The 16,579-nt window shown below is 46.2% G+C and overlaps 1 protein-coding gene across 1 annotated transcript; it reads left to right on the top strand.

The window, feature by feature from the left end:
* Nucleotides 1-6,344: 6,344 nt before the first annotated feature.
* On the top strand, nt 6,345-13,021 carry NRL (neural retina leucine zipper). The gene is made up of 3 exons (XM_033923446.1): nt 6,345-6,500; nt 10,355-10,805; nt 11,917-13,021. The coding sequence occupies exons 2-3, from the start codon at nt 10,368-10,370 to the stop codon at nt 12,280-12,282; spliced, it is 804 nt and encodes a 267-aa protein (XP_033779337.1). The 5' UTR covers nt 6,345-6,500; nt 10,355-10,367; the 3' UTR covers nt 12,283-13,021.
* Nucleotides 13,022-16,579: the final 3,558 nt, after the last annotated feature.

Genomic DNA, 16,579 nt, shown 5'->3' with positions numbered 1-16,579 from the left:
GCCCATAGAATCCCCATGAGCATCGGAGCTGTCACTGCAGCGGCCAGCGCCAAAAACGCCAGCACGGCCTACTTATAAGAATGTCTCAATTCCTTCACGTGTCAACATTTGGTCTAAGTTCAAGTTTTTCAAGTTTTAATCAAATTTGATATACCACTTATTCCAACTTCTAGGCGGTTATACATATTTAAAACTATAAAATTTGGGTACCGGACATTATGACAAAAAAGACATACTGCGACGATGGGGATGGAGGTACGAAGCACATTTCAAAATAGGAAAGAGTATAAAAGGGAGGGGAGCCCATCTGTAAACCGAAGCAAAAGCATAGCTCTAGAAAGGAAAGTATATTAGAGGTTAAAGGCATCTTTAAATAGAAACATTTTTAATTTTCCTTTGAAATGTTCCCGTAGGTCTGGGGGCATTGTGTTCCAGAGAGCAGGGGCTGTAACAGGAAACATAAGAACATAAGAATAGCCTTACTGGGTCAGACCAATAGCCCAGTAGCCCGTTCTAAGGGTGGCCAATCCAAGTCACTAGTACCTGGCCAAATCCCAAGGAGTAGCAACATTCCATGCTACCAATTCAGGGCAAGCAGTGGCTTCCCCCATGTCTTTCTCAATAACAGACCATGGACTTTTCCTCCAGGAACTTGTCCAAACCTTTCTTAAAACCAGCTACGATATCTGCTCTTACCACAACCTCTGGCAACGCGTTCTATTCTCTGAGTGAAAAAATATTTCCTCCTATTAGTTTTAAAAGTATTTCCCTGCAATTTCATCGAGTGTCCCTAGTCTTTGTAATTTCTGATGGAGTGAAAAATTGATTCACTTGTACTTGTTCTATTCCACTCAGGATTTTGTAGGCTTCAATCATATCTCCCCTCAGCCTTCTCTTTTCCAGGTGTTCCTCAAGTGGCCCCCGAGATCACCGGACATTACTGTTTGTGACTTTTTCCTTTGGAGGTACGCACCTCCATTAGCCGCAACTATGGATGATCTGCAGGAACGCATCACTGAAGCTATAAATGCGATCACGCCAGATATGCTTTGGAGAGTCTGGTCCGAGCTCGATTATCGCATCAATGTTTGTCGACTAACAGGTGGGGTGCACATATGTAATCAACAGATACCATATGAAACTTTATGAGTTGATGAAAGCATCAAAGGGGAAAGAATATTCCAATAAAGTTTGGATTTGTAACCATTTAAAATCAAGGAGTGTTTTTGTGGGTATCCTGTATAAAAAATGATTTACAAAAATTAGAAGACTGGTCTAATGTTTGACAATTCAAATTTAATGCAAAGAAGTGATGCATTTGGGATATAGAAATCCAAAGGAGCTGTAAATGCTAGAGGGTGAGAGGTTGATGTACACAGACCTGGAGAGGATCTCAAGGTGACAAAACAATGTGATGAGGCAGTGGCCAAAGCTAGAAGGATGCTAGGCTGCATTGGGAGAGATGTAACCAGCAGAAAAGTGTAGTTACTTACCTGTAATGTAGGTTCTCCGTGGACAGCAGGATAGTCAGCCACTGTGTAGATGCCCCTGTTCAGGACATTGGTGAGGCCCCATTTGGAGTACTGTGTTCAGTATTTGGAGGCTGTATCTCACTATGGACATAAAAAGACTTGAATTCGTTTCGGAAAGCGGTTTTGTTCCAAAAGCTATATGAGAAGAGATTTGAATACCTGCAATGTATACCTTAGAGGAAAGAAGGGTTAGGGGGAGATATGATACAGACATGTAAATATTTGAAATGTATTAATGTACAAATAAATCTTTTTCAGAGATTGGAACATGATAGAACCAGAGGACATGAATTGAGGTTGCAGGGTGACATCGAGAAATACATTTTTTTTGAATGGAGAGTGTGGTAAACGCCTGAAATGCCTTCTCAATGGTGGTGGTGGTGGTGGGGACAAAAACAGGATGGAATTGAAGCAAAACCTTAAATAACCTTAACACTTAAACGAGGCATGGAGATGCAGATACAACTCTTACCAACTTATTGGGGAGACTAGATGGACCATATCGTCTTTATCTATCATCATTTACTGTTACTATGAGGGACTGCTGACAAGTTCTCAGCCCAACCGGGAAGAGAATGATGTGGAGCCTTGAAACTTACTTTTCGTTTCAATGAAGCAAATGCATCTACTAAATGGGCACAAGTATAGGGGAACCAAGCCATTGTGACATCACCGATGAGGTTGGCTCTTAGGCATTGGTGGAATGAGGCATTATGAGATCACAATACCGGGGGCCGCTGAAAAGTTCTCAGTCCAACCAAGAAGAGAATGATGTGGAGCCATGAAACTTACAAGTTATTCCACATTTTTCATTTCATTTCATATAACTGAGATGAGAAGTGTGGAATAACTTGTAAGTTTCATGGCTCTGCATCATTTTCTTCTTGGTTGGGCTAAGAACTTTTCAGTGGCCTCTCTAGGGTGAAGAGTTTCAGTCTAGAGCTGAGATTGTGATGTCATAATGCCTCATTCCACCAATAAGAGCCAACCAAATCAGTGATGTCACAATGACTTGATTGTCCTATACATGGCTCACTTTTATTATATACGAGGGGGAACTGAAAAGGTCTCATCCCACCCAACCAACTTCCTAAATTCTGAGCGTTATTTTGCTGAAAGGAGTGTTATCTTATTTCATTAAGTGCCAATTTGCAGAAATATTTTACATTGTTTCAGATCATTGATTGAACCATGTCCACGTCATTCTATTCTTGGTTGCGCTGAGAACTTCTCCTTTGAGAACGCTATGTGGTGTTCCCTAGGGATCACCCCTGTCCCCTATTCTTTTCAACATTTATATGTCTTCTTTGAAATTCTTCCATCTATCTCCCTTTGAAACTCTATTTACATATGCAGATGACATCCTTGTCCTTCTCGAGATAGATTCGAACCTCACTAACCTCACCAAAAATATAACAGCTTGCATAACGAAACTCCAATCCTGGGCCCTCTCCGTACAAATGAAGCTGAATGAGTCCAAAACAAAACTACTCTGGCTTGGCCCAAAATTAGATCAGTTACCCATGGCTCATTTCACTACCTTCTGGTCCCACAATGCAGATCGAATTCTCAAGCAAAGTTTTGGGCATCATTATTGACTCTACACTTTCCTTTAATGATCATTTCAACTCTCTGGTTAAAAAATGTTTTTTTAGTCTTCACATGCTGAGGAAAGTGAGATCCTGCTTCCGCCAACAACATTTTGCTGTCCTTGTACAATCGATCATTCTTTCCAGACTGGACTATTGTAATTACATCTATCTAAGTCTAACCAAGAAAAATCTTCAAAGACTTCAGCGGATCCAGAACACTGCGGCTAGGTTGATCTTTGCAAAAAGCAAATTCGATCATGTTTCCCCGCTTCTGTCAAAACTTCACTGGCTTCCGGTGATTTCTAGAATTCATTTTAAATGTACCTGCCTAATATTCAAGATCCTACATGGCATTCTTCCTCCCCTAATTCCACTATCCTGGAATTCTTCGAGACCTGACACTACCAGATCCACCCACAAACTTAAACTATCTTTCTCTTCATTAAAAGGCGTCATGTATGCAGGGAAATTAGGGAAATCCCTTTTCTTCAAATTCACTGAGCTTTGGAATAACCTCCCGGCCCCGCTGCGGAACCCAGGCTCATTCTAATTATTCTGAAAGCATCTGAAAACCTGGCTTTTCTCCAAAACGTAAAGCTATCTATTTAAAATGTAAAGCTAGCTATCCTCTTTATAATCTCTAATTTCTTATTTTGTCTTTCCCTCATTTATTGAATTACCTGTAAACCGTGCTGAGCTCCATCTTTATGGAGATGATGCGGTATACAAACTTAAGGTTTAGTTTAGTTTAGTTTAACTTTTCAGCACCTAGTGTGAAGAGTTTGACTCTCTGGTAACCAGAGCTGAGATTGTGATGTCATAATACCTCATTCATATGATGTCATAAAACCTCATTCATATGCTCTTCAACAGATTTATAAACGACCTTGAAATTGGTATGACGAGCGAGGTGATTAAATTAGCGAACGATACGAAGTTATTCAGAGTGAAGACCTGCAATGTGACATAAACACGCTTGAGAAATGGGCTGTGACATGGCAGATGAGGTTTAACGTGGATAAGTGTAAGGTGATGCATGTCGGTAACAAAAATCTTATACACGAATACAGGATGTCTGGGGTGGTATTCGGAGAGACCCCCCCAGGAAAGAGACTTGGGAGTACTGGTCAACAAGTCAATGAAGCCGTCTGTGCAATGTGCGGCAGCGGCGAAAAGGGCGAACAGAATGTTAGGAATGATTAAGAAGGGGATCACGAACAGATCAGAGAAGGTTATCATTCCACTCTACCGGGCCATGGTACGCCCCCACCTGGAATACTGCGACACAGTACTACTCGAAAGGGTCCAGAGAAGAGCGACTAAAATAGTTAAGGGGCTGGAGGAGTTGCTGTATGGTGAGAGATTAGAGAAACTGGGCCTCTTCTCCCTTGAAAAGAGGAGACTGAGAGGGGACATGATTGAAACCTTCAAGATAATGAACGGAATAGACTTAGTAGATAAAGTGAGGAGAGGGAGGAAATGTCCTGTAAGCTCAGGTGAAGACCCCCGAGAATTTCCCTGCCACAGCAGGAGCAGGCCAAAGCAAGGCCAGTACAGCTAAGACCTACAAGATATTTGACTTCTGTCTAGGAATTGGAGGTAACATCTCCATGCTAGGGGAATACAGTGGCATGGTAAGGGTGGTACGAGGGGGCAGGCAGGCAGTCTGCCCCGGACGCAAGTCTCCTCTCCACCCCCTGCCTCTCTCCTTGCCATGCGCATGTGCCCCTTGCTTTCCCCATACCTTTATTACTTCCCCAGTGCGAGGTTGCTGCCCGCGTCGGAATCGGTAGAGATAGACTATGAAAGGGTATAGATAGAAGGAAAAGGGGGATTAAAGGGTTTAGACAAGGATCACCTTACAGGTCATGGACCTGATGGGCCGCCGTGGGAGCGGACTGCTGGACGCGATGGACCTCTGGTCTGACCCAGCGGAGGCAACTTCTTATGTTCTTATCACTTCCGGGACCCACGCCTACGTGGGCATTGCTGCTCACGCTGGAGAAGTTAAAAAGGGACGGGGAAAGGGGAGGGAGCGCGTGCAAGGCAGAGGGGTTGGCGGAGGGGCGCCACTGCCCCGGCCACCGCTCACCTTTACAACGTCACTGGGTGAATACACCCTGCCTTATTTAATAGAAACAAAAATGCATTTCCTCCTGTACTGTGCAAAATCCAACGAGAGAAGAGATGCCCATTTCCCAAAGGGCTGAGAGAGAGAATCAAAGACTTCCCACAAGAGTGAGCAGGAAAAAGTGGAGAAACAGCCGCTGGAGCAGCAACATCAGAGGAATTTTGTCATTGGGTCAGAAACTCACACTAGGCCTTTTCTGCTATTTGTGACCGTCTGGGGGAAAAGGCGACGAAAGTCTCAGATCCAAAATGTTGAGAAAGGCCAATTTTTCAAGTCAAGGGTTAGGCGCCATCGACTCGTGCTCAATACCTAGCCACTCGATGAATTACGGATCTAAAAAGAGATCAGTTTTGGTGCTAGTCCGGAGAGGTCTTCCAGCGTCCTCCCCATGGTCGTTTTCAACGTGTCCAGCCGTCTGGTTGCAGGTTGGCCTCTTTGCCTGGCTCCTTCGATCTTCCCAGACACGATGTCCTTCTTCAGTGATCTCTCTCTTCCAATGGTGTGACCAAAATGAAACAGTCGTAACTTCATCATTTGGGCATTAAGTGACATAGCCGGTCCATAAGCAGTAAGAAAAAGCTAAAACGTGTGAACTTCTGTAACTTTTGTGTTCATTTTTTTTCACATAAAAGGATGTGGTTTGGACTGTTGTTTGCTGTAACAGAATAATTATTTTGTTGTTTGTTTCTGGAGGCTTTAGTCACCTTTTCCCAGAGATGGTCACATTCTCCTTTTTTATTGCCTCACATATGACTTTGTCAACCCAGTCGAAATTGTCAGGCCAAGAAAAGTGTCCTGAATGTGAATGTGCTGGAAAGCCAGGCAGAATGCAGCTGGGTTGAAGTCGTGGGAAGGGTGCCCAGGCTTCTATGTAGTACGAGGCAGAGGAGGAGGGACTGGGACAGTGCTGGGCAGAAGGGACTGTGACTCTGGTTTAATGATTCACTGCCTATGTGTGCAGGGTTCAGTGCTCTATCAGCCCTCTTCACCCCTCCCCTCCATGCCCTAGGGCACTGAGCACTGACAAACACGTGATGCTTAGGGTTGGCTATTTAAGGACCTGTAGTGCCAAGCCTCTGTCCTCAGAGGGAGAGAGCCAGTGCACGTGTGACAGCCGGGGAGCCCCCTCCCTCCCCCAGGCAGGACTCTCAAAGCCAGGACCCCATGGCACTTTCAGAGGGGGTGCAGGAGGGCAGCTGACCCCCCCCCCCCTCGAGGACGGAGAGAGGGAGAGTTTGTGCAACGGTAAGTGCTTGTGCCATTACAGAGAGGCATTGGAACTGTCTCTTTCTCTCATCTTGCCCCTGCTGTCTCTCTCCCATGCCGAGCTGACATTTCTAGACTGGGTCGCAGAAGTATACCATAGTGTTTGCAAATCCAAGAAATGAGAGCAACGAGCTTTGATCTAGTCAGTCTCTCTGGGCATAGGAGGAGCAGCTCTGTGGCTGTCACCGGGCACCGAGCACCCCAATTCTGAGCAATATTGTGTTTGGCACACCTAATCTTTTGGAAATGTTTTGGCACCTTTGACATTGTATGCCTCTCTGCATTGTCTGTCCAATTTCTCCGAGGCATCCTACGGAAGATTTTTATCAGCTCCCTAAACTTGGCTGACATGCTGTCTGTCTCTTTTTCTTTGGTTTTGGAGATTCACTGAAGTGCACTTACCAAGGACAAATTAACTAAAACTAAAACTCAGTTTTATAGACCGAGTCATCAACCAAGAAGAGCTCGACTCAGTTTACAATAATGTAATACATAATACATAAACATGACAAGGAAAAGGAGACTGAAATAGTTAATTTCCAAAATGTTTAGCAAACAAAAAAAGTTTTCAGAACTTTCCGGAATAAAGCAAAAGAGCCTAAACTTAATGTTAGCGGTAAAGCATTCCAGAATTCGGTAAATTTAAAAGCAAAAGAATGACTAAATCTCTTAAAGGTTCTGTTTTTACCACTGAGAGAGGGAAATGTAAGTTTTAATTTTTGAAAACTTCTGGCAAGATGAGATCTATGAACATTCCAGTCTAAAGGAATCAAAGAGGCAAAAATGCCAAATAGGATCTTAAATGCACTTGAATTCTGAGATACGCTGGAAGCCAATGGAATTCCCTGAGCAGAGGGGTTACGTGATCACATTTACTCTTACCGAAAACTAGGCTTTTGACTCCTCTCTTGCTTAATTGCTCCTGTTTTTTTTTCCCTTCCTACCCCTCTCTCTCCCTTCAGCAGTTCCTCTATCTCTGGCTATTGCCCCCCACTTTTCCCCTCTTGCCCCCCTCTCTCTCCCCTCAGCAGTTCCTCTATCTCTGGCTATTGCCCCCTGCTTTTCCCCTCTTGCCCCCCTCTCTCTCCCCATAGCAGTTCCTGTATCTCTGGCTATTGCTCCCCCCTTTCCCCTCTTGCTCCTTTCTTCCCTCAGCAGTCCCTGGATCACCCTGCTTCCCCTACTCCACCCCCACCCTCTCTTCCACAATTACTGCTCCTACTGGTTCTTATAATATGTGGGGTGAAGAACACACAGGGACTTTGAAATGAAATCCCTGTACCTATCTCAGTGCCCTCCCTACTGCCTACACTGAAAGGGGGGGAGGCAGTTTTCAAAGGTATCCCATTTACTTACATATGTTAAATTACACAGGGTTCCCTCATGGTTTCCCTGAACTGTTGGGGACAGTCTTGATAGGAAGTGACCTCACACCAGTATACCATACAGACCAATCGTATACAGGACTAGTGTCCTAAATGAACTTTGGCCTTCCTCGAGGTTTGGATAATGAAACTCAACCACGGCCTACTAATACTATTTATTATTTCTAAAGTGCTGTACATTTTAACATACAATAGACAGTCCCTGCTCTGAAGAGCTTACAATCTAATTTAGGACATTTCGGGGTTGGGGAGATAATGGTAGAGGAAATGATACGGTGGGTCAAGGTATCTGACAGCAGTGAGTGGGAGTTAAGAGTTGAAAACAGATTTTTTAAAAGTGGGCTTTTAGCTTGGATTTGAACGCTGCTAGGTAGCGATACAGCGTGCATGTGTAGTGAAGGCTCTTGACCCGCCCACGTTCCTCTCTTTTGAATTGCACGCGGTAAGATGTGCCCACTGATCTTTATAAAATAGTCTTTGCAAATCCAGATTGTTGCCAATAAAGGATTGTTAGGACCCAATCATTGGTATTAATTGGCTCATTAGCCAATTTCATTGCACGCACATCTCAGGACAGTGTGCAATTTTGTGCACCATATGTAGAATCTGGAGCGTCTCTGAGAATCCAGAGAATAAGATGCCCCAGTTGCCCCTGTCTCTGGGATGTCTCTCTCCTGGATGGGCGTCCTTTGAGAAGTCACAGAATAAGATGTCACAGTGTCTGCTGCCTCCGGGGTGTCTCTTCTGGTCGGAGGCCCTGTGAGAAGTCCCTTCATAACCTCCTTAAGATTTGAAGTAGAGAATGACACGGTGACAAAATTCATCACTGTCCCCGTCCCCGCGGATAACCGCGGGAAATAATCCCATGTCATTTTCTAGTGTCTATTTCAACCTCGGTCCTTCTACACCAGCATTCTTCAAAGCAAAGCTTGAGGGTCAGTGGCTGGGCCCATCATACTCTGATTCTTATGTGAGCCAAGTAAAGGATAATGAAGCCATTGTGACATCACTGATGAGGTTGGCTCTGAGGCATTATGACATCACAATATCTGCTCTGGATACCAGAGACTGTCATTCTTTGGTGTCTATCTCAACCTCAGTCCTTCTACACCAGCACTCTTCAGAGCAAAGCTTGCGGGTCAGTGGTTGTGGCCATTCATACTCTGATTCTTCCCTCTCTCCTTAATGAATGACATGAAGATGGTTTTCCGCGGTTATCCACGGGGACGGGAACGGTGATGAATTTTGTCACCGTGTCATTCTCTAATTTGAAGCTTAAACTGACAACAGATCTTTCCTCGCATTTTGACTAGTATCACATGTGTATAGTGGATGGAGGACAGTTTTATCTGAATCTACAGGGAACATAAATCCTCTCATTCTATAATCCTTTGGGCACAGGTTAGAATACTACCAGTTAGAGAATGACACGAAGATCAATTTTCACCGTCCCCGCAGGATCTCAATATCCCTGTCCCGTCCCCGTGAGTTCTCTCCCTGTCCCATTCCTGTAAGCTCTGCCTTAACCGCACAAGCCTCAAACACATGATTTTAAAGTGTTTGAGGCTTGTGCAGATGAGAACGGAGCTTGCAGGAATGGGGCAGGGACAAGAAAAGAACTCGCCGGGACGGGAAAATTAGTTCTCGTGGGGATGGGGGAAAATATGTCCCTGTGTCATTCTTTACTTGGGAGAACAGTATAGAAAATTGAATCAATAAATAGTGTGAAAAGTTTCAGCCTGTGATAACCAGAGCTGAGCTTGTGATGTCATAATGCCTCAATCCACCAATAAGAGCGAACCTCATCAGTGATGTCACAATGGCTTGACTGTCCTAGACTTGGCTCACTTTCACTACATTTTGATTTCTAGAGTGGTGCAGTATAGAGAATGACATGGGGACAAAGTTTTCCCCATCCCCACAGGAATTCAATTTCCCTGTCCCGTCCCCGTGAATTTTGTCGCTGTCCTTGTTCCTACCCCATTCCTGTAAGTTCTGCCTTAACCACACAAACCTCGAACACTTATGATTTTAAAGCATTTGAGGCTTGTGCAGATGAGGGCAGCGCTTGCAGGAATGGGGCAGGGACAGGAACGGAGTTCGCGGGGATGGGACGGGGATGGAGAGACCCTGTGGGAATGGGGAAATGTCATTCCCAACATTAGATCTAACTGCAGATAATTGGAATTAATTGGCAGAAGCTAATTTGCCTTTGTGCATGGAAAGAGAAGGAGGTATGCACATGGGAGGGGCTTAGGCAGGTCAGAGGGGGTGCCTAGCACGTACATGTTAAGATTCTAGAATGCCGTCAGTTACCTGCGCAACTGCAACATTTAGGGCTTTTAGAAAGAGCTGGTCTTGCATAGAGAATAATGGGTGATTACCAGTAAGCCATTACCTTCGGGTACCCTATGAAAATGTGGTAACACCTTGTTTTTTGATCCACAGGTCTTCTGATGCCATGTCCCTGCACGTACTGGACCTTCCCACTAGTCCCTTGGCCATGGAATATGTTAATGACTTTGATCTCATGAAATTTGAGGTGAAACGGGAGCCCCTGGATGGAGCACCCTGCCCCACCACAAGAGGGGGTGCCTCAATCAGCTCCACTCCCTGTAGCTCTATGCCTCCCTCTCCTACTTTCAGCGACCGAAGCAGCAATGACCAGAAGGCCACTCTGGAGGACCTCTGTTGGCTGGCCACCCTCCAGCAGCAGATGGGGACCGAGGGGCTAAGCCTGATGCCCGAGGATGCCATGGAGGCGCTTCTGAACTCCACCACAACAGTCACTGTGGGTCACAACAGTCAGACCCAGGGCCTGGAGGTGTACAGGGGGTCCCATCACCATGCCCACCAGGGATATCTACTGAGTATGGAGGAACTGAGAAGCCACCAGCAGGTGAGAAGTGGAGTTAGCAGAAGTCCATGAGCTTCACCCAGAGCTGAGGGGGGGGGGGGACTTTTGGGGGACTCGTTTTATCTTTCTCTCATTTCTGATCCACATCTCTACCACTGATTCTGCGTGTGACCCTGGGGGGAGTCATTTTGTACCCCTGTGCCTCACTTCTAATCCCCAGCTCTCTCATTTACTTTCTGTGTGTTACCTGGGCAAGTCATTTTACCTCCCTAAGCGTTGGTTCTAATCCCCGGCTCTGTCACTGACTGTGTGTGACCCTGAGGGAGCCACTTGATCTCTATACTCTGGAGAAATCTCTTCCTTTCCCTGTGCCTCAGTTCTAATCCCTGGCTCTGCCACTGAATCTCTGTGTGTGACCTTTGGGGAGTCCTTTATCTCTCTGTGTCTCCGTTCTAATCCCTGGCTCTGTCAACTGACCCTGTATGATGTGGGGAAGTTATTTTATCTCCCTGTGCCTCAGTTCTAATCCCCGGCTCTGCCGCTGAATCTCTGTGTGTGACCTTTGGGGAGTCCTTTATCTCTCTGTGTCTCCGTTCTAATCCCTGGCTCTGTCAACTGACCCTGTATGATGTGGGGAAGTTATTTTATCTCCCTGTGCCTCAGTTCTAATCTCCGGCTCTGTTCCTGACTCTTTGTGATTGACCAAAGAGAAGTCACTTTATCTCTCTGTGTGTAAGCCCCATCTCTATCACTGACTGTCTGTGTGTGACTATAGGTGGTCATTTTTATCTCCCTCAGTTCTAATCCCTGGCTCTGTCACTGACCCTGTGTGACTGTGGGGAAGTCACTTTGCCAACCGCATGGGAGACAGAGGGTGAATGGAGGCCTAGTCTCCTTGCAGAGTTCCAGCTTAGTCTCACTCTGTGCATGTGTCACTGATCTGGGCTCTTAGGACTTTAATTATAGCACAGATCAGGACAGATTACGGATTTAATGAATCCACTTATCTCGTCCTGAAAAAATCCTGTTGGGGAGGGGGTCCCAAGAGCCCCAGTAGGCAGGAGTGCTCAAGGCAAGACTGAAGTGCATGGTGGGAAGGATGCCCTGGGATTCTTTTAACCCTTTGTTACCCCCCCCCCTTTTTCCCACTCAGTTCTTTCCACCGGAGGAGCGCTTCTCGGATGACCAGCTGGTCAGCATGTCGGTGAGGGAGCTGAACCGTCAGCTGCGGGGTTGCAGCAAGGAGGAGGTATTGCGACTGAAGCAAAAGCGACGGACGCTGAAGAACCGAGGCTATGCGCAGTCCTGTCGCCACAAGCGGGTACAGCAGCGTCACGTCCTGGAGTCAGAGAAGAGCCGGCTGGCCAGGCAGCTGGAACAGCTGCAACAGGAAGCTGCCCAGTTGACCCGGGAGCGTGATGCCTACAAGGCTCGTTATGAGAGGCTGCTGGCTGGTGCTTTCATAGGGGCAGATAGTGGCCTCTCACCACCTTCCTCTCCCTCCCACTTTTTCCAGTGATGGGCATTTTCTCCGACAAGGCTAGTGAAGGGCAGAGGTACAGGGGAGGGTGAGGATGGAAGACCCCACGCTTAGCTGAGATAGAAGCAGCAGTGCATTATTGAGGGAATCTCCTAGCCCAGTTGCTTCATATTGCAAGGGACTGTGGTATTGATTTCACTGCCAGGTCAAATGCAGAGATACTATTTCAATATGTAAACCTAGGGTCTTGTCTGGGAAAGAGTCTCTCAATGCAGACCCACAGAGCTAGACCCCAGACCCTTTTCCCTGTATTTGAAGGTGGTACAGTGTATGGAAGGGCCCACAGGAATTTGCTTCTTTTGCAGACCTCAAGGGATATGTCCCAGAGCTGTTTCCTGGACATGAAAGTGACACAATAACTGGAGAGGGGTCATTTCCTTTATCAGTGACTGGGGTATGCAGACCCCCCTGGGGATAATCCTCAGATCCTGTATGTAAAAGAGGTGAAAGGTCTCCTGGGGGTGTTTTCCTCTGTTAAGATGTGTGTACCGGTATATGTCATACCTAGGGGACTGTGCATGCAACTCAGTACCAACTTCTTCATCCCACAACCTTTTCCTGATGTCTGACCCCCTTTCCCAGAGTGCATTGTAGACCCAGGGATCCAGCATGGTATAAGCATCCCCTGTTCTCCTGTAAATCATAGCCTTGTCTATAATAGTGTTGAGTGTTTGCTAATGTCACAGTCTGCTCTGATGAAGGCTCTCTATAATGCAAATATTTGGTCTCCTGGAGTGTTTGTAATAGAGAGAGGTCTGTTGGCCCTTGCAAGTGATGGTTCTCACTGGAATGGGTCCACCTCTTCGTCATTGTACACTAGTCATACAAAAAGAAGACATAACAGAGAACCACAGGGAAATAATGGTTTCCTGGACTTAAATATCCTCAAAGGTGGGCAAACCTTTTCCCTCCAACGGACAAAATCAGGGACCATCACAAGATGGGCATGGTATACTGGAGATTGGTATTTCAGAATGCTGGGGGTTGGGGTGGGGGAAAGAGAGAGAGAGAGAAAGAAACTCAGGATTCTCTAAAGAATCCCCCTTCACCCAAGATCATTTGAAGACAGTGAGGTAACACAGCTCAGTTTTTGTTGTAATGTGGTGTGTAGAGAGTTGCACGGGGACAGAAATCCCACCCATCCCCGCCCTTCCCCGCCAGGATCCTCTCCGTCCCCACCAGGATCCTCTCTGTCCCCGCCAGGATCCTCTCCGTCCCCACCTGTCCCCGTCAGGATCCTCTCCGTCCCCACCCGTCCCCACCAGGATCCTCTCCGTCCCCACCCGTCCCCATCAGGATCCTCTCCATCCCCACCCATCCCCGCCAGGATCCTCTCTGTCCCCACCCGTCCCCGCCAGGATCCTCTCCATCCCCGTCAGGATCCTCTCTGTCCCCACCCATCCCTGCAAGGAATTACCTCCATCCCCGCCCGTCCCCATAAAAAGCAGCAATTACTTCTGACAGGATCATCAATTCCACAGTTTCTTTTGCTGTTTTCCTTGTGGAATCTCTTTGGTGGAACCCTTTTTTTGTTTTCTGTTCAGGTAATTAACTTACAAACCCCTTCTTTTACTAAGGCTGATGTGTCCATTATATTATAAGGACGAACCCTGCTTCCAAAGCCTTCCATCCCCGTGGGAGACCCGTTGGCTAGAAGGGGGGTCCCCGTGGGAGTCCTGTGGGTTAGGGGAGGATTCCCGCGATCCCCGTTCCCGTGCAGACCTCTAGTGGTGTGTTCATGCAAGTGTGAAATGTTTAGGTGTTTGTGGTGTGATTGTGAAGGAAGATAATTGTTAGGGGTTTGTCCTATCATTGAAGTCACATCAAATTATACTTGATACCCTCCCAATATATTATCCCTCTCCCAACCAACCTGGTCCAATGGAGAATTGAATTAAAAGGGGGGGGGGGGGAGCAGAAAGGACAGTCACTTGATTAAGTATAAGGGTAATGGGACTTGGGGAAGGGGCCCATGACGCCCCTAATTAGGGTTACCATATAGCTCCAGAGAAAGGAGGGCGGATTGAGACACCCTAGTTTTACTTCCATCAATGGACGTAAAATCCGTCCTCCTTTCTCTGGAGCCATATGGCAACCCAACATCTAATCATTCCCTGCCCTACCCTCTCAAGGTACCTCATTTCCTTCCAGCAGGGCCGGGATGGTAGATTCAAGAGCAACGTAAGGAAATTCTACTTTACGGAGAGGATGGTGGATGTCTGGAATTCGCTCCCGAGAGAGGTGGTGGTGAGGAAAACGGTGACAGAGTTCAAAGAAGAGTGGGATGAATACAGAGGGTCTAGAATCAGAAAATAATAGTAAATATTGAAGTTTCAAGTTTTCAAGTTTTTATTAGGATTTTATATACCGCCTATCAAGGTTATCTAAGTGGTTTTACAATCTGGTACTCAAGCATCAAGAACTAAGGCCAGTACTGAGCAGACTTGCACGGTCTGTGTCTGTATATGGCCTTTTGGTTGAGGATGGGCTGGGGAGGGCTTCAATGGCTGGGAGTGTGTAGATGGGCTGGAGTAAGCTTGATGGAGACTTCAGTAGTTGGTACCCAAGCACAGTACCAGAAATAGCTAAGAAGAAAAACCCCCAACATATTTTTAGATTGAATCAGGTTGGGCAGACTGGATTGGACATTCGGGTCTTTATCTGCCGTCATCTACTATGTTACTATGTTAATAATAATAATAATAACAGCTTATATACCGCAATACCGTGAAGTTCTTTGCGGTTTACAAAGATTAAGCAAAGGTACAAATTGATTGACTTTAAGAGGGGAGGAAGAAAGAGGGTTAATAGGACAGGAAATCCATTTTTGAGGAGAGAGTGATCAATAGAACAAGTTAATCGCTATAGAGGGGAGAGAGAAGAGAGGATCAGTTGTCTAGATACTTTAGGAACAGGTGTGTTTTCAGACGTTTCCTAAATTCCTCATAAGTAGTGAGCGAAAGCAATTGTTCTAGGTCTTTACCCCATGATGCTGCTTGGTGCGAGAGAAGATGTTCATGGTGTTTTTTCAGTGTACAACCTCTCACTGGGGGGGAAACGAAGTTGGAATGTGAGCTTCTCTTATGTCTGTTGGCTGAGAAGACGAAAAGGTCAGTTATATATTTAGGGGCAAGTCCGTGTAGTGCTTTGAAGCAGAAGCAGGCAAATTTAAACTTTACGCGCGCCTCCATTGGCAGCCAGTAGGGTGTCACGTGGTCAAACTTCCTCAGCCCAAAGATCAGTTTGACCGCTGCATTTTGCATCAATTGTAAACGCTGCATGTTCTTTTGGGAAATTGCTAAATAGGCGATGTTACAGTAGTCAAGTAGACTCAGTACGAGGGATTGGACTAGGGTTCTGAATGCCGCTGTATCGAAATAAGCTTTAATGGATCTGAGTTTCCAGAGAGTGAAAAATCCCTTTCTGATCAAGGAGTCCACCTGGTCTCTGATCCAAAGTTACACCTAGTATCTTTATGGTAGGTTGGATAGGATGTTAACCCTCCAGGTTTACTATGAAGTTGCCTAGGGTGGCAGCTACTGGGGAGAGGCAAGGAGCAACTGCAGTCGAAGGAAAGCAAGCGATCTTAACAGGTGCGCAAATGCAAAACAACATCAGTGTTTATTGGTTAATGAAAGCTTCTGTACCGCTACCAATGATTGGGGAGTCCATTCAGAGCGATACCCTCCCAATATATTATCCCTCCCCCAACCAACCTGGTCCAGTTCCCATAACCCTCATCTAAACCTTACCCTAACACTAGCACGACTGACGGGGCGCCATTGTCCTGGCGTGCATTTGATGGGGCGCCATTGATAGGGCACAATTGCCGTGTGCGCAGTTGTCGGTGTACCGTTGAGTTTAATTATCAAAATCTCAGACAAAGACAGGCTAGATCAGGGGTAGGGAATGATGGCCGCAATCCAGTCGGGTTTTCAGGATTTCCCCAATGAATATGCATGAGATCTATTTACATATAATGGAGGCAGTGTGTGCAAATAGATCTCATGGGGAAATCCTGAAAATCCAACTGGAAATGGGGTGGGTGGGGGAGAGGAGAAAAGATGATGGTTTTCCTAAGGCACTTTGCACTGGCTTTACCTTCCAACAGGTGATGGGGTGAAATGGCATTACCTTCTGCCTTACCACTTCCTGTACAGATGTCACATCAGTGAGTAGAAGTTCTGGAGGGAGATGTGCGGAATTCTTTGGAGGCAGCACTAGGTGGTGGGTGGAGGGGGGTGCTAGAGAGATTGGAGAGATCTTTGGGAGTGGT

Source organism: Geotrypetes seraphini, chromosome 16 (genome assembly GCF_902459505.1).
Source record: "Geotrypetes seraphini chromosome 16, aGeoSer1.1, whole genome shotgun sequence".
Lineage (NCBI taxonomy): Eukaryota > Metazoa > Chordata > Amphibia > Gymnophiona > Dermophiidae > Geotrypetes > Geotrypetes seraphini.
The sequence above is the reverse complement of the archived record's forward strand: the minus strand, read 5'-3'. Positions and strand labels throughout refer to the sequence as shown.